Here is a 22751-nt window from a genome sequence, read left to right as displayed (position 1 = left end):
GGTCGGTGTGGGGATGCGTCGTGTGGACCTGCTCGCTGGTCCGGCTGTGGATATGCAGGAAAGAGGAGGAGGAAGGGCGGCAGCTCGGACAGTCGGGTAAATGAAGGCACCGTTGACTGAGATGCTGCGTGCTTGATTTCGGAGTAAGTCTGCGTATCGCTTATTATTGCAGGTATCACTAGGTTATGATTATGGCTACTTTTCTGTCTCACCTGTTGGACTTTTTGAGGGTGTATGTCTTAGATAAAATGTTAACATGTAGTTTTTATTAAACATCAGTTGTAATTTTACTGTCATTTGCAGCAGCAGCTGCGTGTTTGCCTGGGCTAGGCTTGGCGTAGAGTAAGTGTTCAGTAAACTTTGAAGGAGGACGTGAGTGTCTTTTACTTGGCTCTTCCATTAAGGAGCTTTGCAATCTATTTGAGGAAAGCACAATGTAAAGATAATTAACCGTGCTAGAATACTGGAGATACGAGGCGTGCTGATGGCAGTTCTGAAGGGCATTTGCGTGGCTCGTGGCGGTGGAGGGGGTGGAGATGATGCATGGGGCGCAGTCACAGCCGATAGTTTCAGCAGGCGAGGTCTGAGGGGCCCCGGGAGGGAGGTGGCCGCCAGTAGACAGTGAGCGTGGGCAGTACCTCATCAGGGAAGAAAGTCGCACGGCTAGGGTGCGTGAAGCAGACCGGTTTGGTTGGAGTGAAGAGGTGGCCTTTCACGTTAATTAGCATTTACTAACTTAAAGGTGGTTCTGCAGCGTTTGTACTCGGTATTGTTGTCTGTCTGTGTTGTTCATCGCCACTCAGGGTGTTTTGAGCAGGGGCACAACGTGTACGAAGTGATGTGTCAGGAAGACTGTTCTGACAGTGCAGAGCACTGGCCACACGCGTAACACTGGCCGCTTCAGCGTTTGGATTCACGGGTGTCACAGTGACCAGGGACATCAGGAGGCACTGCAGGGCGGGTTGCAGTTCTGCTCCTCTGCTGGGCGGCTGCGTCACTCTGACACACTCTCTTGAGGTCCCATAATGCACTTTGATCGTCACTCCTGAAATCCGTCCTTTGCCCTCCCTTCCTGCCCACTCCCCTCCCCCCGCCATCTCTTCTTTTTATCTACTGTTTTCCACTTTGTTCTATTTAGAGGCAAGAATTTGATGGTGCTTATCGAATCGGAACCATGGCCAATGAAGATCTAGAAAAACAAGGCTGTCATCCTTTTTATGAATCTGTCATATCCGACCCCTTCGTCACAGAGGTAAGGACGGTGAACTTAAGAAAATACGTTTAACTACCATGCCGTTGTAGGCATTTCAGTATAAACAAAAACTAAAATTTTCCTGAAAATATACTTCTTTGGTTTTGTCTTAATCATGTTATTTGTTGGTTTTATGTGATTCGTTTCATATACAGTACAATGGATTTTGAGTTTAAAATTTTGCATAAAGTATACACTTTAGTGAGAAGTTATAATTCAAATCACCAGAAGATATAAAATCCTACAATTGTGTTTTCTAAGAATTTCTTCATAGAAAAAAGTATACCTAAATGGTACAACTGCCTCTTTTGTCTAGTCTGCAGTGACCTACGACACCTATCAGCATGTCCCAGCAGAAAGTTTTGCGGAAGTCTTGCTGAGAACCGGAAAACTGGCAGAAACTAAAAGTGAAGGAGAAGAAGTATTTCCAACAACAGAAGGTATGAAAGAAGGTTCTAGTTCCTTGACAGTGTGTAACTCATATTAGGAGAACAGTAAGTAAAATTGAATGAATGAGAGTCAGGAAAAACAATAATACATTTTTCAGTAATTCTGAATAGCTTACCTCGACACTGTTATTCATTTATTTAAAGCATTTATTGAGTCTGTTCTGTTTTCTAGATGCTTAATGTTGAGGATTTAGAAGGATACATGTGATGTGATCCCTGTGTTTAAGTTGCCAGTTATGTAAAGTGATTTTTACAATGAATGGTGTAAAGCGCTCAATAAATATTTCTTTCTGCTTTGATATGTTAATAACTCAAGTATTCGCTTCAGAGAATGTAGATGTATGTATTTCATGTGAAGAATTTTCTTCATGGTGTCATATCTTTCCATGTAGAGTTTTTTTGAACATAATTCAATGTATGTAAGTTTACCAAAGACACCTTTCCATCTGTACTTTTTTTCTCTTTAGTCTCCTCCTCTTTAAGATTACAGGGTAGTTTCCATGACTGTTTTCTTTCATTCGCTCTCTGCTCTGCCATCCTTAGTGAACACCGCGTGGCTTAAAGGCCGCTGGAGTCCCAGCTCTCTTGTCTAGATTCCAGGCATCAGTACGGAGGAAAGGGCGTGGGGAGGGACAAGCAGTTTGCAGGGCAGTCCTGCCCACGACCTCCCCGTACATCCTCCTGGCCACCTCTCGCTGCCGGTCGACCTGGACGCTGCTGTCTTTTCAGCGAGCACATTACTGTGTGGAACAAAATTTGGGAAAATGTGTATGGGGACGAGAACTGTCACTTCCCCAGAAGTCCGATCCTATAACTTATTTTTAGATAATCCTATCTTATAAAATTAATATATATAGCTAGGAAGAGGAGAAGCAAATCCTCCTTCCCTCTTCACTGTGTGGGTCCCTTGAATACTGGAGGCCTTAACTAAGTGTGCCATCTTCCTTCAGTTCCAAGATGGGTGTTTTTCTACCTCTTGGTCATTTCTAAAATAAGAGTGCATCTCACAGTGGGTGCAGCAGCTTGAATGTTGTGCCACGGGCCGCGACGGTGCCCGGGTCCCTCTCGGGCTCCTGTCCCTAGACGAGGCCTCGCCTGCGTGAACTTCCGTGCCGCCCTCCTGTCCCGCAGTCTCTCCAGTTATGATTTCCCCTTGTTTTCAAGGCCTGCTCCTGCCGTTCTCTGTCCTACCTTCACATTAGAATCATTTAGGGAATTTTAAAGAAATACCGAAGCCTGGGACGCCCTGGAGACCCTTCCTTTCAGAAGGTCGGGAGTGGGGCCCATGCACCAAATAGCTTTTAGACTTCCTCCAGCAATTCAATTGTGACATCATGGTTAAGACCCTTGGGAAGTTTCACTTAGGATATTAGGTTCTCCCTGTCATGTGTCAAGTGTCATATGACTCTTCCGCAGACTCTGACACACCTGGCAGGCTGGAGAAGGCCTCCTGTATCTTTTACGTCAACGCCTGTTCTCTTTGACTCGAAGGTCAAACCCTGAGTGCCATATCTATTCCTGTCACTTTTACAGGGCTGCCATACACTTTTACAAAGTTTTGTAATGGTAGGTGCAAATCAATGTCTCCTGGCACGAGAGTGAGCACAGGGTGCGCGTAAAAGTCCGTAGGACAGGAGTCAAGGCTGGGCGTGTGGAGAATCTGAATCCACGTTCCCAGGGACGCGTGTGCCGGTCTCAGTAGTGTCTCTGAGACTTTAGCAGGCGGCAAGCATTTTCTTTCTGCCCCGGTGTTTCTTCACGTTGCTTTTTTCTGACATTCAGATGCTAATATTCCACTAAGGGACAGAATCCACTTCCATTAAAGTATTTCACTTATATGCAGAATCTTAAGGAACAAAAAAGAACAAAATAATCAAAAACAGACTCACAAATATAGAGGATAATCTGCTGACGGCCAGGGGGGAGGGGATTTGGGGAGCCGGGAGAAAGGGGTGACGGGTTAAAGAAGTACAGACTAGTAGTGGCTAGATGGTCTTGGGGACGGGGAGCACAGCATAGGGAATGCAGTCAGCGGTAATGTGATGGCTGTGGGTAGAGCCAGAGGAGAGAAGGAGCAATCAGGGGGATCGTTTCACAAACTATATAAATGTCTAACCAATGTACCGTATACTTGAAACTAATAAAATTTTTTAAAAAAATTTTAAATATTGTTGAATTGAGTGGGAAAAACATTTTAGAGCATCTACGTATATATTAAGAATGAATTTTTTAAAAAATATAGAGAGAAAATTTTAATAATGATCATTCCTTTAACTTACATTTGGGTTTATAATTTATGAACACCATAAACACCATCACATTTGGTATTGATAATGCTAATATATCTGAAACACCTATCTTTGACTAATTTATAGTACCAAGAATTTGTCAGAAACTCAGCAGAATTGAAGAGTTATATAGATTAAATGACTTAAATTAAAAATCGTAAAAATGTGATTCCTAACTTTAGTTCAGAAGTAGGTTATAAAACAAATTAAACTTTGGACTTCTTAGAATTTTTTAATAAAGTTGATGAGGAGGTTTTTATGAAGACTAGCTGAAGAAAATTGATCATTATTTATTTAACTAAATGAATGATTTAATGGCTAATGATTTCCAAATCAATAATATGGACAGCTTTCCTCTGAAATTAGTTTCGGAGTTAAAATGGTCACAGAGTACTTTCCAGAGGCACTGAATTTTGCATGGGATCAGTGCCTGGAGACTTAAGCATAGATTTCATCTGAATCTGGCTTTAGAATTTTTTTAGAAAATGCATTGTATGCAAGGTTTGAGAACAAATTAAACTCATACACAGTGATAAATGTAGGGCCTTTTCTGTTCTTTTATATATATCTTAATGGTAATGTAAAATCACTGTGACTGAGTCTGCAGCCAGCATGACATCTGGGGGACCCCAGTGAGACCCCATGGGATCAGTCTACTGATCTTCACGGATTATTTTGTCAAATGCTGTTTCAAACGGCTTCCAGACTCAAAGACCAAGAAGCTTCCTGTACGTGGGTTTGAGTTCTACTTTGCAAGAATCCTTGGGTCTCAGTGAAGGCTGCCGAGAAAGTTTTGATGCCCAGGGGTGGAATGGGGAAAGATCCCATTTCCCTACTCCCCATCAGTTTCCTTTAACAATCCAGCTGTTTGTCAGAAAGGAGTCTGGGCTGGGTACATGGGTCATAGAGATATATGAGCTGTGATCCAGTCACGAGAGAAAAGATGTTATGAGGTACCTCCATCATCAACATCTGTGTTAGGGATTAGGGAAGAGATAGGGTCCCTGTCTTTTCAACCTGCAGTCATAGGGGTGGTGGTGTACTTGACACTCATGATTCTTCCAGTCTTGGAGGAGCAGGGTAGTCGTGGGCTTTGTGTGGCCGGAAACTCAGCTCTCTGAGTGCCGGAGACGAGATGGATACAACTTGTCCAGAGTACATTCCTGGAAACCCCATTTAGGAGATAAGTAACTGACAGGGAGCGCAAGCATTTGAGACAGTTATCAGAGAGGTTTTTTCTTTCTCTTTTCTTTCCCCAATATTTCATTGAGAAAATTGTCCAGTGCACAAAAAGTTATGAAGATGCTATAGCGAACTCTCTTACACTTTCCATTCAGATTCCACAGTTAACATTTTATTATACTTCTCATCTCGCCACCGTTCCCACTGGCCAGACTGTCAACTAGGCCCAGATTATACAAATGACTTAAATTCCAGCACGAATAAGACACAATTAGGAAGGCAAATCTTCTGGAAAAATGTTATACGGTCTACTTCTGAAGTCAAATATCATTTTCTTTGGATTATTCACATACTGTTCTCCTTCGTTAGTGCAGATCCTCAGAGTCTGTTCTTTAAAAATAAAGAATTCACATTGCGATTCCATATGACTACTTGGTATTTGTCCCTAAGACCTAAATGAGTGGACTACGTTCTTGTTTATACAAACTGCTTATAAGCACAGACTTTATTGGCAGTGTACTTTCTTTTATTAGACTTATAACATTTACAGATTGTCACTTATTTTTTTTTTTGTGAGAAAGCTATTAATGGTTGATTTTTTAAAAGATATAAACAAAGCAAGAGACTGATTTTGTGGGTTGTGATGAAGAGGGGTGTTCTTGGAAGGAACAAAACCATATTATCATCATTGTAGTAATCAAAATATTTATACTACATTTGCACTCAGAAAGCTGTTTTGTTCCTCTGATCTTTAGTGTTTATTTACATGGTCGTCTTCCACATCAGCGATATACATAATTTTATATCTTTAAAACTGAAAGGTTTGCTTTAAGAAACTATCCTCATTGATCTATTTGCACTGAGACTTTGCAGCTGCATAACAGGATTTCCTCACGTCTAGGTTACAAATAGCACAATCTGTCTGAGTAAAGGCAAGGTTACCGTTTAACATAGTTTTGTGTGATCAGAGGTCTTAGAGTCCTCTGATCATAATTGCCTGTTGAAATCACATAGGACTGAAAACCTGGGACTTAGTAACTATGAATGTCATATGCATCCTCAAGTAAAATAAAGCAATGTCTTTTTCTCTGTTCAGTTCTCTTGCAGCTAGCAAGTGAGGCTTTACCGAATGACATGACCTTGGCTCTTGCTTATCTCCTCGCCTTACCACAGGTGAGTTTACTCTTCAAGGAAGAAGGACTTGAAAATGAATTCACTGATAACCTATTGTTTATTGTAATTGTTTATTTTACATCTGTCTGTCTATCTATATCTGTGGTCAGTATCCAGAGAGTAGTAAATTCTATAATGTTAGCTGAAATGTTGATTTTAAACCTACTTTTACTTGCATAGGGTCTGCTTTATAGAGTCTTACAAATTTTAACGTAGTCATATTACGCCGAACTTGAGTAGGTATGATGGAAACTTTGATCCAGAATTCTGCAGTAATGACTAGATAGAGGTCGTGGCATGTGATGGATTTGTTGGGTTCATTTCAGCTGAGTTTACCCCGTTGCGTTCCCTCCTAGGTGCTGGATGCAAACAGGTGCTTTGAGAAGCAGGCCCCCTCTGCCTTGTCTCTGCAGCTGGCGGCATATTACTGCGGCCTCCAGATCTATGCGCAGTTGGCTCCCTGTCTCGGGGATGAGTGCCATCCTCTGTACAGAGTAAGTCCTTACGGTTTCCATTTTGTCAGTGAGCGGAGGTAAAGTTTTTTCCGAAGTAGTTGAAACACGTGTTTGCCTCTTTAGGGGTCCCGACCCTCTTTGTGTCCAGAGCACGTCCCGGCGGCCAGCAGCCCTCACCTCCTCCGTGGTGGACGTGAGGTGGAGTTTCTCGTATTTACTGTGAATGCTGATGCTTCCCCTGACTTTCCTGTCATTTACTTTATTTTGCAGAGTTCTTAGGAAAGGCTGAAGTTGCAGGAGAGGCGAGGTGAAGCATCAGTTTTTTAATCCACTGCGCGGAAGGGAGGTGGCCCTGTCGAATTGAGGGAAGCAGCCAATGGAATGCCTTGAGCAGGGCTGCACTTTTGCTTATTTTTAAGGTAGAATTTGGAGAGTGGGACTTGTACACACAAAATGCGTGAAACATATTATGCTCATTTGCCACCGCGCTTCAGACAACTTCATGCAACTTATCGGTGATTTCTGGGTGACAGCACGTGGCCTCGAGGTACATGTGCCTTGTTTTGTGGACGCAGAAGTGTTACAGACCCCCCAGGAAATCAGAGCGCTCCACGTTTCGTTGTGTGCCCCAGTTTTAATCGTCAGCATTGGGGAATTACCTCCTTTTCATACTGGATCATTTTAAGAGAATTACTACTTCAACAGTAGATAATACTTTCAAATTAATGTACAAATCCAAGGTTCATAGTTCACTGAGGCAGGATTTTTCCTCCCCTGACCCAAAACAGACTGTAAAAAAATAATTTCACATGTGTATCAAAGTTCTAGCTGTTTTAGTCATCCAGAGCATATTTAAGAACCTGTAAATATGTGAAAACATTCCATTTGTGGCAAAATCTTTGCCTGTCATTCATCAATTTTTATTTAAAAAGAAAAGGGGGCGTGGGAGAGCCATCCACAACATAGGTGGAATCTTCCAGGGTGTTGTCATCGTTGTTTGGTCCGTATTGTTCCCAGGCATGGTTTTATGATGACGACATTCGGCCAAGAAACAGGAATGTGTTCTTCTTCATAGCCAGTTGATATAAAGTATTTGGGGAATTTTGAGTTTGTTTTTTTTTTTTTTTTAATGGCTCTTGCTGCTTTGTACAGTTACTTTGTTCTATACTCTAGTAATTTTCCATTGCTTTATTTTTATATCTCAGGTGTTTTTATGTGAAATAAGTAGACCTAATGTGTTATAAATTGCGGAAATGAGGTGATTACACACGTGGCAGTGTGGCAAGTTAATTTCTGGAGCAGTGGACGTAGTGTCTCTGACTACGTCCAGCTGGACGGCCAGCAGAGAGTGCGCACGGCGTATTTGCTGCTGTCTGTCTCTGAATACCTTTATCTTTTCATTAGTGCTCTGTATGTACACAAGTGCCAGATAATTTGCTCCCAAACTCCCAAGTGTGTCGAAACAGAGTCTTTTGACCAAAAAGCATTGTGCCTTGTTATAGATTTTGAAAATTTTTTTTAGTAAGTCAATTTTATTCTCAAAATATATTTGAGATTTCTAAGTAGATGCCACAGAAATGGGATCCAGATGCTGAAACGGGATCTCTCTGTTTCCCAAGCATATAATCTGTATTAAGACCCTACAGTGTGCCTAGCACGGTTCCCTATCTTCTGTGATGCAGAGAGTTGAAGGCCTGCCCAGTCAGTCAGCTGGTCTACCACTAACCTCCCCCGAGCACCTCATGGACTCCTTCTGAGCATTGGGACAGGAAGGCGAATGTGGCCGCGTGACCTTAGTGAACTCCCCGCTTACAGAGGTGGGGGTCAAGGAGCTGCGGAGAAGACTGAAACCGGTTTGGAGACGACAAGTCTAAACTTTATGGAAGCCCAGGAGCTCGCTGCAGAGCCGCGTTTCGGCCTGTAGTCTTCAGTGTTACTTCCTAAAAATGTGATGAAAGTAGTCCTCTTGGAGGAGAATTCTAGTCGAGCACGTTTTTAATGCTTTCCCTACTAGGAAATTACTTTGTACCAGGTAACAGAGTGTAAGTGCTGTAACTGGGCTGAGCACAGGGCAGTACAGTAGCACACGGCGGGGCATCCAGTGCAGTTTGGGGACGCTGCAGCATGATGACGAGTTTAAGCGGGCGCAGCAAAGACCGCAGTTGAGAAGGGGACCTTAGACTTGAAGACAGAAGGATGGAGCAGCAGCACGAGCATGCGCGGAGAGGAGCCTCGCGGGGGGGGGGGGGGGGGGGGGTCGCACGAGCATGCGCGGAGAGGAGCCTCGCGGGGGGGTCGGCGGCAACACACGTACCCAGGTGCTGCCGCGCCTGTCACGTGTACCCTGGTATTTGAATAGCGTTGAAATTTTGCTGGGTGCGGTTCCAGGCATGGACGAGGTGACCGACTCCAGGGGAAAGGTTAGAAATGCAGGTTATGAGCAGACTTCACCGTGACCAGGTAGCTGCTCTTCTGTCTGGCCAAGAAGGGGTCAGGATAGGATGTGACAGCAGCGGTCAGTTCCAGGGCTTATTTACGGGGGTGGACGGGAGAAGGCCAAGACTAACCCTCCGAAGGCCCGGCTGTCTTAAAGTGCCGTCCACACTCGTTCTGCCGCTTGGTCTTCGCTGAAGACGACGCAGAGGGTCCGGCTCCCTGCTCAGCGCTGCTCCAGTAGAAAGTGTCGTCCCGCCACCGAGCTCCTGGTTCGAGGCTTTGGCCTGGGCTTGGGCTCGCTGCCGCTCTAGCTTCATTTCAGAGGCCATGTCACCATGTGGTGGCCCCGAGTGATCTCTGGCAGGCAGATCCATCAGGTGGTTCGCAGCAGGATGTTCCCGTGTGCTTCGCCATGGCGACTGGGCGAAGTCTGCATGTGACAGTGAAGGCCCTCAGTGAGCTGGCTGGCGCGTCCTTACCCCGCCAGCCACAGTCCTGACACTGGTCTTCTGAAGTTTGTGTTCTGGTCGTTCCTAATTAAAGTTTCTGTGAATCCCTTTTCACACCTCTGTGCTTGCGCAGCTGTGGTTGCTCTGCCTGAAATTCTTCCCCTTCTTCCCACTGTCAGCAGGTGAGCCTCAGCTCAGAGCGGCTCCTGCGCGACACCTCCCCCCCGCCGCAGACATTGGCCTCCTCCATCTCACTGCTCCTGCTCAGACACCCTTTGGAGCAGTTCTTTTAGGGCCCTGACAGCTGTTGTCGCCTCTCCCTGTGACCTTACTCAAGGGCCACAGGCCTGTCTCCCTCTGAAGCCCCAGGACCTCACCCACCGTAGTCAGTCGGAGGCTTTTCATTGGCCTGCGAAGAAGTTCGGGGACCATTCTGTTCTGACCACTGCACCTGAGGAGAGCCCAGGCTGCAGTTTCTGTTTCAAGTCCTGACTCCTGGAGGAATCGCACATGGGCACAGGAGCTGGATGTTTTATGTACATGTGAGTTTTCCATTGACTGCCTAATGGCTCATTATTTGGCTCTTTTCAGCATCTTCCTATGCATAAAACCGCACTGCCGAGTTTGGAATTAAATGTGACACACGTGATGAATCATCGTGGAAACTGACATCAAAGTGGTTTCAATTTGTTGCCCACACGTGACACTCAGTGAAGTGTTGCTGTCACTCGGTTGTCACTGTACCTTGTTTCTATTTTCAGAGTCCTGTGCTGCAGGCGATTTAGGTAGATTACTAGGCTTAAATAAAAATATCAACGTAATTTGGGGGGTTATTTCTGATGGGAGGCCTGCGTGTCTTGGCAGGAGACACCACCCCGAGCCTGGACACACAGGCCCCTGGGACCCGGCCGCTGTCCTGGGGGGGCCTGTGCAACAGCCCGCCTCACCTCCGTTTTTGTTTTTTTAGTGATATGTAAGGATGGTCAGTTGGAGAGAAATTTTTTCCCCTAGTATTTGTCCTAGTTAACTTTTTTTTTTATGTTTAAGACACAATACCCACATAGCCAAAAAATTCTAATGGTCTAAATGGTATACAATAAAAAGTCCATGCTTCCTTTTCATTCCCTTCCAGAAATAGTTTATGGATATACATATTTGGCTAACTATACACATGTGAGTGAGCTCTCTATACGTTGTTCTGTAACTTGATTTTTCCTCCACTAATAACTTTTATAATTTAGTTAATGCATCTTGAACTGTGATCTTTCTAGCATTATTTTGAAAAGTTTCAGGAGATAAAGTCAGTTATAAATGGAAACGTATCCTTTAGTTTTGCATTCTAGAGAAGCAAACCCAGCAGGGGATGAAATTCAGAACATTGTGGTAGACTATTTCAAAATGTGGTTTTTTAAAGCTACTTAATTGGAAATACTGAGTACAAAACTATCTCAAGCAAATAACAACCCCAGAGGGGAAACACACCACCTGTTTAAAACTTTGCAAATAATATTACCAAGAAATGGAGACAGAATGGGTTTATTACCCCTAACTAGTAAGCAGTGGATTCAGTCATGGAGCATTCTGTTGTCATGAATATTTATGAATATTTTGTTTTTACGGAGACTTGGCCACATTCTTTAAAGAAATCATATTTTATTCACCCACCTCCCCCAGAACTGCATTGCCATGTTTTAGAAAAGTAATAGAATCATTTAACTCTACACACTTTTGTTTTTAAAGTTTCGATGCCTTTCCACGTTAGTAGTATTTATAAGCTGTGATGTTTTGCGATATCACTTTGAATATTGAATCTGGAAGATTTTGAAGCTACCCGTAAAGTCCTTCAAAAGCTTCTTTGAGGCTAATAGCTTTTATACCCATGGATTATGCTGTTGAACTTGGGTGGGTGAGAGAGGGAGGGAGGTTCGAATGTACCGTGCACAAGAGATGTAGTGATTTTGGGTGTGAAGCTGTTAGACGAAAGGCCAGGAGGCTTGACTGCTTCCTCCTTGCAAGACTGCAGCCAGGGGTGCGTGGCGTGCGGGCTGGCGCCTGTGGGCCAGCGATGGCGGTCTCCTGTGCACGTTGCTGGGTTGGTCTGAAGCTCAAATGAGATTCATGGGAAGGTGCTTTAGAAGCCAGTGCCATGTACTGTGGGAGTAAATGAATACGTGTGTGAAATGAATTGTTGGGGCGAGTAGGGGATGTTTTGGAATATTTTGACAGAAATTGTGATAAGCTCAGGGGAAGAATTCTTATTAAAATTTAAATCGAATGTTGGAAGTAATCATGAGCAGTAAAGTTCCTGGAGGAAGGGATAGAAAGTAGTAGTGATAATGACAAGAAAATAATCTGCATAGAGAGCTAGAATTTACAACACGCTCATCTATTTAGTCTCATGTAATCTTTATGAAGACTCTATAAAGAAGAAATTGCTTCAATTTTAATAATGGGAAACCTGGAGCTCAGGAGGGAAGAACCAGTAACCCAGGTTCTTTGATATCAATTCCCATGTTTTTTCACCTAATTTTTCTTCTTTTTTTTTTTTTCTGGAAGCCTTTATGAGTTATCTCTCTTCATCAGTATTATGTTTTACACAATAAACTGAAATATTGAAAATCTTCTATACACTTAACACTTGATCCATAAACTTGAAAGTGAAAACACTTAGAAACTTATCATTAAGGAACTAATAGAAGGCCCCAGTTCACCACTTTATTATGACAGAATTTTAAAAAGTTATATTTATATCAAAGGATTGAACAGGAAATGATATTCTTGCTCATGATTCTAAAACTTTCTCTGTTACTATTAGAAAGGAAAAAAAGTCTTAGAAATACAGCTCAAATCAAATGGAAGAATGTATGCATTAAAAAAAAATCAGTCTGAGTGAAATATAGAATGACAGCGTTGGGTCCATCACCGAAAGCTTTTTCGTTTGTAAAAGGCTCTAATGCCAAGTCTTAGTTACATTGGGTGGGTGTCGTGTAGACACTGGTCCTCAAAGATCCTTGTAATTTTAAGAGTTATCCCTCCCTCCCACCAAAAAGGATGGTTCTTGGCAGTCATGTCCCCACTCTGCTACTTACCCCGGGTGGCTTTAGTCAACTTACCTTCTTACATGCCTGTAAAACAGTTGATATGAAAAGACACCTGTCCTATGGGATTGTTAGACCTACATGAAATTCAGTTCATGTGTGTTTTGCACTTTTCTATACTACAGACTGAGATAGTAGGTATTTGTTCTTAATTTTTTCTTAGACAAGCAAACAAATTTGGTATATAAAGAATATGAAATAAAAAGTTACTCAGAGGGGCTGCATGTAAAGGAGAAGAGATTAAAGTTGTTTAAACTTTGTGGGAATCTATAGATTATAATTTTTTTGGTCCAAACTCGTATTTTTAACAAAGAAATCTGTCCTGAATACTTAGTGGAGGCATAAATGAGAGGAGATGTAGAATTTCCCCAATTCTACACCTGGAGGAATTTACAAGGTTTTATTTTATTTTCATGATTAGATTCTTAGACGTTCATAGAATTTAACCTTAGGAAGATGATCATCCACCTAATGATGCCCCCTTGTTTTACATCCGAGGAAACCGAGCTCCAGAAGGGTCAAGGGAGGAGATTTATTGTTCTCTCCATGGAGTTCCCAGCATCCTTGGTGTGCGATTCTGTGATGGTGCTTGCATTCAGACGCTCTCTGTGATTCGTTTGTGTGTACATCTTTGTCAGTCACCAGTTTTTAATTTCTTGAGAGAAAGCTCTGGGCCCTGTTTGCTTTCATATCATAATGGAGAAAAGAATGCTTCGAATGACTTCATTTTATTTGCGCCTCACACCAAACCACGAAGAGGGCGTGCGGTCCGTTTATCGATGCGCGTACAGGTGAGGAGACAGATGCGAAGTACCGTGCCGCACGCCGCCCCTCTGCCGGAGGGGCCTGGGATGTGAACGTCCCTTTTGCCCACACCCGCTTTGTGAGGCTCCCGTGCCCTGGGAAAGACAGATGCGCGAGCGCCCGGGGCCTCTGCCCTCCCGGGGCTATAGTTTGGTGTTTTCAGGGAGAGGCAGTGTGAATTGTAGCAAAGACGCATGGCTGGCGCATGCCTTTGAGCACCCCCGCAGCCCTTTCCATCTTCGGAGGACCGGCTCTGTACCGGGCCGTGCTTACGCGTTTCGTGTATGTCGTTCCTGAGGCTTCTCAGACCCGTGCAAGCCGCGTAGTGTCGCCGTCTTGTCACGTTCGCGGTTGTCGAGTAACGTGCTCAGAGTCGCCCACCTAGCAAGTTCCACGCTGGTCTCACTGTGCCACGACGTTTTCCTCATTGGCAGAAAGAGAGAATAGGTTCTTGTCGTCGCGTGTGACTACGAAGGTCGTCTGTGGAGACCTGGAGTTTGCTGTGGGGTCGTCAGAAGCCTGTGTGGCGCGGGTGGCAGCGGTCGGGCTCGTCGCTGCCTTGCGCTGCCGTTTCGGAGCTTCGCTCTCCGCCCGCTCTGCGCGTTCGTTTCATGCGTCGTATGAGGACACAGCGCGGCAGGCCGCCACGGCCGCGCGAAAAGTGCGGGGCGCCTCTCCCCGCACAGCCGTCGCATCTTGGAGATCCCAGGAAACAGTAAGTGAAACGTGAATATGGAGCAAAGACGAAGGCGGCTGATTGCCTCCCTGGGGGCTGGTGAGCCACAGCCCGGTGCAGGGGGGCGTGGAGTCGCACGGATCAGCCGGGCGGGTGCAGCCGCCGCCTCCAAGGGCTTCGGGCCACGTCGGGCTGAGGGCTTTGGTCTGAAGCCGCAGCCAGAGCACATGTGACAAGCCTTCCTCATTGTTTGGCCGAACGTGGCTTGGCGGGCGGATCGCAACGTCAGGGCCCGAGTTGCTCTGTGGGAGGGCCGCTTCAGAAGTGCTCTCCTGTCGCTCTGGAGCCCCGATCCCGGGGGTTGGCTCTGGCTCTCTCTGCTGCGAGGCAGAGAAGTGCCAACCCGATGAAGCGAGGGGACAGCGGCGACGACAGGGCGCCCGGGGCGGGTGTGGGTGGGCCGGCCGGCCCCGGGCCGCGGCCCTCTACCAGACAGCCGCCGCGTGGCCGGGCCCGCGGTGGGTGCCCCACGGGCTTCAGTCAGCAAACAGAGCCGGGGTTCGGTTAAACGCCAGCTCTGGGGACACCAGGCGGAGGCATAGGGTCCCCTTTGCCTCAGTCCTCTGCCAGGAATACCATCCGCATGCAGGCGATGCCCAAGCCACTCTCTGATTGCAGTAAACTCTGCTTTATTCACTCCATCTTTCCATCTGGTCTTAGCCGCCTAGGCCTTAGCACGGACTCTGCCCTTTCCTGGAATTCGTCTCTCTGCTTTGGCCTTTTCACTGCTGACGTCCGGGGGCTCAGCCTATGTGGTGACTCCTCCAGGAGGGCCCCCTGGACTCTCATCTGTAGCAAGAGCACCTCGTGCTTGTCTTACCACGCCCTTTTGTAGTGGCTCAGTTGTCTCTCCTACTAGGCGACATTGTCAGAGGATGGGGTCACATCTTAATACGTTGCCTGGTACGTGATAGGTGTACAGAAAATACCGGTTGAGTGAACAGAACTGTGGTCTTGTAACTCACTTTGAAGAGTTAGTTTTCAAACCCAGGTCTTTTGACTTGAGACATGTTTCTGTGGTTTTTGAGAGCGGGCCTCAGTGTCTGCCTACGGGAGAAATCATGTCTGATAACGTTCCCTTTTTCTCAGATCCACCGGCCAGCATCTGAGGCTTCTTTAATTGGTTTTTATCAGCACTCCCAGGTTGTTCTTTAATAGGATCAACAGAGAGAACTGGGGCTGGATTCGATAATAGAGACTCGACGTTGACAAATTCTTATGCAGCTTAGAATAAAGGCTTACACATTAGAAATGCCGACAGCTTACCATAATTAGGTACATTTCTGAGAACCGAAAGTACGTTCTGGAGCTTTTTCCTAATTTAATATAATTTTTCCTTTTATTAAAATGTATACCACATCTCCCCAGAAATTGGGAGCGATTGAGTTAATGTTCAAGTATAAGACTGCCAAAGTAATTCCCAAAGTATAGCTGAGCGGCTCTTGCTTCGTTGACACCCAAACCAACTTTAACATAAATAAATATGCCCAGTTAATCGCTCATTTTTCTTTCCTGTCAGCTGTTAGCTTCTGGGTTTTGTTCTATTTGAATAATTTTATTGTTTGAGAAGCTGCTAAGAATTATACAACAGTATCCCATTGAGCCCCAAACTGAGCAGAGTAAAAATTGGTTGGATGCTTTCTTATGCGACTAGAAGTATTTATGATTTCGGGAACAAGATGGGTACCCCCCTCCTCCCCTCCTGCCCCCAACTAACTTATCCCTGGAGAAAACACTCTTCTCCTCGGCTGTCTGGGCATCATTAGTGGGGTTATTGAGCTGCAGCTCTGTTATTGAGAAGACTCCTATGTGCCAAAGAAAATGTATCCAGGGGCCATGATGATGAAAACCACTTCTGGGGCAAATTAGTATAAATGACCAGATAATTGGTAGGCAGATCTAATATAGGTTGATGATAGTCGAAAATGCAAGAATAGATTATTTTTTAAGCGGGTGGAGATTTTTAAGATAGAAAAAGAACAGAGCAGGAGTCTAGAGACTGCCTTCTAGGCTCAGTTCCGTGTCCTGTCTTCGTGGTCTACAAACCGGGCCGCCTCTCCAGTGTGGCTTCTCAGGGCGGCTGTGAGCCACAGTTAAGTGGCAGCAGTGCACAGGGCCAAACAGGTGCCCAGTAGGCGTGGTCTTCTGCCTGTTACTTTTTTTTTTCTTTTTTTGTTACTCACAGGCTGATCCTAAAGAGCTAATCAAGATGGTCACCAGGCATGTGACCCGGTGCGGATACGAAGCCTGGCCCGAGGACCTCGTTGCGCTGACCAAGCAGCTGCACTACTACAACGAGCGTCTCCTGGATTTCACTCAGGCTCAGGTCCTTCAGGGCCTGCGGAAGGGCGTGGACGTGCAGCGGTTTACTGCGGACAACCAGTACAAAAGGGAGACCATCCTTGGGCTGGCCGAGTAAGGGATGCCTTTGTCTCCTAACGGGGTGGATCTGCGTGTGACACGACAAGTCGAATTACCAGGACTGTTGATCTCAGTCCTTTGGAGATTTACATTCGCGGTTGCTATCAACAGGGCTTTCCCCTCCTGCCCGTCATCTGAGGGATGTACGTACGTGTCTTCCCAAATGGGGCAGCAGATGCAGACATCATCTTTAACCTGCAAATTTAAATAGTAAGGATGGGAGTTATTTTAAAAAATTGTTTTTCTCGTCATTTCGATAGCCCGGTACCAACGTTATTACCATGTGAGAGGCAGTAGGCTATGATCAAGGGTGAAAGTATGAAACTTGCTATAGAAATTTAAAAACAAGATTGCCTTTATTCCTAGCTGGAAATCTAATTTCTTCAGTATGTTAACAGTTAGATGCAGTTGCCCTAATAGCAGAGGAGGGACCCACTGTCGCGGGCTCAGGCCCCTCCCCACCGCCCCGACCCCCAGGTTCCTGGAGGAAGGAGACCTGACCAGCTCTCGCAGGGCCTCTCGTTAGCGGCCAGCGGCAGCTGCCGGTTTTCGCTTCGTCCCTTCCCCCTTTCAGGAGCAGAGCGAGCCCGTATGTGACAAAGCAGGACAGTTAGTTCACGGCCCAGCGGGAAGAGTCCCTTTCTTGGTAGGGACTTCCCCTTGGTTTAATGCTGGTCTCCATTTTCTGTTTTAGACCCAATGAGTTCAGATCAAATGAGAATTACTTACATGCCGGAAGGCGGGACAGTGTGTTCACCCACAACGTTTATTAGGTAGAGGTGTTTATGTTTAACACCAAAATTTGTTGAGTGCTGCTGTGGGCAAGAAACTGTGTGAAGTGTTCTGCGGACTTTATGTCATACATGTCTGCCAATCCTCAAGGATAATCCTGACATAAATGTTGTTATCCCCATTTTATAGCTGAAGCTCAGGGATGTCAAGTAACGGGCCCAAGTCTACGTAGGTGGTAAGGGTCACGGCTGTGGTTTGTAACCCCGCTCTGTCCCGTCAGAGCCACTGTGTCCTCAGCACAGTATCACGCGCCCTCACCTACACCGCTCGATCACGTCCTCAAGGAAGCACTGGCTTGCAGGCCCCTCTAGCCTTCGGCCTTTGAAACTAGGGTTAAATTTTACTCCATTTAATGGTTATTCCTCTCTCCTGGTAAGTTACTTTAAAATAACAAAGATAGTCCTGGTTTTCATGGTAGTGTATGTGATTTATTATTTTATTTTTATTATTATTATTATTATTATTATTATTATTTAAATCCTCTAGAAGGCGGCAGAGTAGCCTTGGTAAACTGTAATAATTTTATATTATATTAGCCTGGGCTGCTTTTTTTACTGGAAGACATTTCAGATTCTCTTTAGAGGAAGGTAGGGATGGAGAGATCAAAGACAGAGGCAGCCGGGGTTGCCCATAGCGGGACGCAGTGAAGGGGAACGTGGGCTTTTCTTCTCTCTTCCCCTCTGTTCTCCTGGAGGCTCCTAATTTCATAGAGTCACTTAATGTCCCATTGGAAAGGGACCAAAGAGGTAATTTAACCTCTTCATTTTTTTTTGGAAAGCTGAATCTGAGAACCAGAGAGCTTTAAAGAGTAGTTCAAGGTCATTCACCCAGGAGCTTAATGTGGGTTTACAATTTCCAAGTCCAGGGGGCTTTTCCTTTGGGCATTTGGTAACCCTGGTGCCATGCTCATGGTTTCTTAGAAGAGGGTCGTTAGGCAGAATAAAAAGTTTACAAGATAAGGCCTGCCTTACATCATCAATTACATTTTGCTGAAGTTTTTGTCCTTTTTTTTTTCTTTATGTATCCAGCTAGCATATGCTATTTGAAGTATGTCCTAGAGGACAAATATATGCTTTTGATAAATGTGTAATAGAACCTTCACCTCAGTCTGTTGCTTAGAAAAACATATAGCAGCCTTTGGATGGCTTGTTTAAAATGTCTCAGAGCGGCCGTAGGTGTCGTGAGTTAGCGGTTCTGCTCTGACCATGGGATTTCCGTGTCTCACATGCAAGACCCCTGGAAGGCCCTGCTTCCTCCTGCTCTGCAGCTCTGCCTTCAGCTGTACGTAATATGGCCGTTTCTATTATTAATTGTGTATCTGTTTTAATGGCAGTTTTCTGTAAGTACGTTATAGCTGTCCTTTATTATCAGAATATTTTAGATAATGGACTCTCACTGGTCAGTCAGAGTGACTTAGAAGAGGCTTACTGTAGTTTGGTTTCTTCTCACTTGATCCAATGATGAAGATACCAGTACTCAACGAGCATGTGCCTGGTGCCGGGCACTGTGCCAGACTCCCAGGATCGGAAGGATCCATTGCTAGTGGTCTCTGTTCTCTAGGAATTCTCGCTGCATCGTGCAGACATCGGTACTCTATAAATGTTTTAAGAAATAGTTTTTAATTGACAATGACCTGGTAATCCATGGACTGACAGACTCAGTCCAGCCCTTGGCCTCTTTTTATTGTCCATGAGCAAAGGATGGTTCTCACCTTTTTAAATGATTATGGAAACAGAAAAAATAAAAAGAATATACTATTTAGTCTGAATGGCAGCAAAGCCTAAAAGAGTTACATAGTCTGTCCCTTTACAGAAAATGTTTGTTAACTGGTTGTCAACCTCAGCGCATTTTGGAATGGATAATGTTTTGTGGTGGGAGGACCGCTCTGTGCCTTGTAGGATGTTTAGCAGTGTCCCTAACTGCTGCTCACTAGATGCCAGCAGAACCCTCCTCCACCACTGTGACAATGTCTGCAGACTCCGTCAGGTGTCCGCTGAAGGACAGAATCACTGTCAGCCGAGAGCCACGGGGAGGAAGAGGCGTTAAGGTCCCCGGGTCGCCGAGAAATGTCTAACCAGGACCGTGCTCTCTCCCCTCTCTCCCTCCCCCGGGGCCGACGGACATTCACGAAGGACGCTGGAGGAGAACGTCTACAGCGTCGCCCTTTCTCTGGCACAGCGTTACGGCGTCTCCCGCTGGGAAGTTTTCATGACCCACTTGGAGTTCTTGTTCACCGACAGTGGGTAAGCACACGATTCGCGTTACGTGCATGCCCATGTCTTTCTTTTCAGAGTCTGTTCTAGAGGAGTCATGACGTTTTAAAGTGCAGTTCCCCTTTTTGTTTCGAGCTGTAGTGGACCAGCACCTCGGTACGCTACGTCTGTATTCATCGCTGATACAGTAATATTCTAACTATAGTCTTTTCGTTTTTGTTTTCCAGTAATAATAGTCTTGAGTTAGGTACTTTAATATTCATTCACTTGTTCAAGGTTTTTATTGAGAATCTGTTTTGTACTAGGCATTAGATACTAGGTTTGCAAGAGCGAGCAAGTGGACAGACGCTCTAGCTGTCCTAGGTCGTAGCTGAATAATGGCACAATAAATGTGACGTGTGGTGTGTACCGTGTAAGAGAGCCCAAAAGGGCTTCGGCTTTCGCAAAGGCTCCCGTGAGGAAATAACTCTTGAGCTGGGACCTAGATATTGGGTTACGATTAACGACACTGTTAAGCAGGGAGCCGCTTTCTAGGGAAACGAAACAGTTAAGTGCAGAAGCTCTTGGACAGGCAGGATCCTGACACGCCCGAGGGCCCATGGATGGCCCCTGTAGGTGAGGCCCCAGGAGTCGGAGCGGAGTGCGAGATGCGACCTTAGAAAGGCCTAGAAGCCAGAGCATGCAGGAAGACTGTGCAGGCCCTGTTCAGGGCTTTGGGCTTTTCCCTAAGTGTACGAGGAAGCTATTTAAAGATTTTGGTAAAGGAAAAGGAAATAATATGATCACATTTGTATTTTGATAAGATTACTTTGATTACTCTGTTAAGAAAAGATTTTAGGGAGGCCAGGGTAGAGCTCTATAAACCAATTAAGGAGCCGTTATAGTGATAGACTGTGTGACAAGTGACCATAGCTCGGAGTAGGATTTTGAAAGTACAGAAGGAGAGATGAGACTGGGTGTCAGAGATATCTAGAAGGTGAAAAAGGTAGTACTTAATACATTGATTAATAAGCATCAACTAGATACGAAGGCGAGTGGGAATGGAGGGGTCCGGAACCGACTCCAGGTCTTCCTGGGTCTGCCTGTGGGATGGTGACACCATTCGGGGAGACAGGGAATGCCGGGTAAGACAAGGTATTTCGAGGGGAGGGCGAGGAAAAGGGCAAAGGAATGGAGGAGTTAGAGGCAAGGTCGTGCAGTAGGCGGCCCTTCCAGATCTGCATTCGGAAGAGAAGACGGAGCCAGAGATGCCGACTTGAGAGCCACATGCACAGAGATGGTGAGCAAGCTGTGTTGGGGATGCGCTTTGGGGTGAGCACGTGGAATGCAGAAAGGAGGAAGACTGAAGATGCACCCGAGGCCCTTCCACAGTTAGTGATGGAGGAAGAGCTGACAGCAGAAGGGCCAAGAAGAGCGTCAGGGATCGGAGGGAAAACGGGAATCCCGTGCTGGGAAGCTGGGGGAGGAAAGGGCTCGACTGAGTGGGGCCAGAGCCTGCCCCGTGGTCAGGAGGTGTTCAGCATTTCGCGTCTTTGATTTTTATCAATTACTTTGAACTATTAACATCCACATTTTTAGTATTTATGAAATTGCCGTACGGGTGATGGTGTCATCTGTGATAAATGCTGCAGTGACTTTGCCATTTTTGAGGCACAGTAATATGTTCCAAGAAATGTTTCTTATGATATGTACATTGGTATTTTAAAAAAAATTGGCATTTTATTAAATATTCTTTGAATGTTACATAAAATGGTGTCATTTCTGTACAAACAGGATGCTTCACTGGTCTCTGAATATATTATAAATTATCAGGCAATTAGGTAATACACAGCACTGTTCAGGGCACATCATTATACCTGATAGCAGCGTGATTATGCAGCCGCACAGCAATTAGAGGAGCAGGAAACCATTACCTCCCGGCGTCATTTCTTGCGAGTGACAAAGCACCTAACATTGACTTAGCCGGTGGTGTCTGACGCTCCCTGTTCTTTGCTTAAAAGGCAGTAGTTTGCCTTGCTGTTCAGTCGGACTTGGTAACACAGGTATAGAAATAGCCTTGTTGATACAATAGAGATTGCCCAACATTTATTTGTTGAATCAGTCTGAACGGCAAGTCAATAGGTCAGAGTCACAAGAAAAAGATCCGCCCTCCCCCAAGTTATTTCCCTGTACTTTTACATTGTCCATCCTCTTGGCTGAATTTGCAGCTAGTCGCTGTGGCCGCATGCGGGGAGGCGAGCATACTCAGGCGGGTTTGGGTGAGGAGCATCATTCGGCAATGGAGCATAGCCTTCAGGTTAAGATAGCTAGATCACAACCTGGCTGTGTCTCTCTCTAGTCGTGTGTTCCTGCATGAGATAATTGTTCTGTCAGACTCATTTTCCTTAACTCCAAGTAAGATGTAATAAAAATTAAATGACTTCATGGTAGAATAGCAAATGTACAGTGCCTCCTGACCCGTGATCGCTGTTAATTAATGGCAGTTATCCCAAGAATGCCACTCCTGTAAGTAAAAGAAATCTCATAAACATCCACGTTTGAGCTCCTGTTTTCCTTTAATCCCTTCCTTTACTTTAGTGTTGTTGTCGTTGTTGTTATTTGTAGTTTTGAATAGCAGCGATGGCTCGGAGTGGCCACGTGAGTCTGGAGTCGGTTCCAGCTGCCAGTCATTGGCTCACTCAGCTTCTTGGTTCTCCGGGGGCGTGTTCAGTGTTCCAAGCTCAGGGCTGCTTTGTCATTCATTGCCAGTTCAGCAGCCATCTTCACCTCTGGGTTATTCTGGACACTTCGGCAGATCTTCGAGGTAACAGTAAGTGCATGTGGCCTAGTGGTCGGGCACAGGTTTTGGAGTCAGACCACATTCCAAGATCCACATGTGCTGTCTGTGACCCCATTAGTCACACTGAGTGCCTCTCAATCCTCCCGAGTCACTGCCCTCTTGGTTATGGTACCAAGAGGTTCTTTTCTTGGAGGCTGTGAAGATTAGAGGGAATCTGGTGGCTC

General features: G+C 45.4%; 1 protein-coding gene across 3 annotated transcripts in view; it reads left to right on the top strand.

Annotated features, from left to right (window-relative positions):
- Positions 1–22751, top strand: part of NBAS (NBAS subunit of NRZ tethering complex) — a 258704-nt gene that overhangs the window by 155980 nt on the left and 79973 nt on the right. For all 3 annotated transcript variants that reach the window (XM_036224652.1, XM_016144790.2, XM_016144791.2), the window contains 6 exons: positions 1139–1252; positions 1569–1692; positions 6268–6344; positions 6701–6838; positions 16508–16737; positions 19668–19778. In XM_036224652.1, coding sequence (XP_036080545.1) covers positions 1139–1252; positions 1569–1692; positions 6268–6344; positions 6701–6838; positions 16508–16737; positions 19668–19778 — 794 coding nt within the window. The remainder of the gene's footprint in view (positions 1–1138; positions 1253–1568; positions 1693–6267; positions 6345–6700; positions 6839–16507; positions 16738–19667; positions 19779–22751) is intronic.

Source organism: Rousettus aegyptiacus, unplaced genomic scaffold (assembly GCF_014176215.1).
Source record: "Rousettus aegyptiacus isolate mRouAeg1 unplaced genomic scaffold, mRouAeg1.p scaffold_m13_p_7, whole genome shotgun sequence".
Classification (NCBI taxonomy): Eukaryota; Metazoa; Chordata; class Mammalia; order Chiroptera; family Pteropodidae; genus Rousettus; species Rousettus aegyptiacus.
This window is presented reverse-complemented; position numbering and strand designations above follow the sequence as displayed.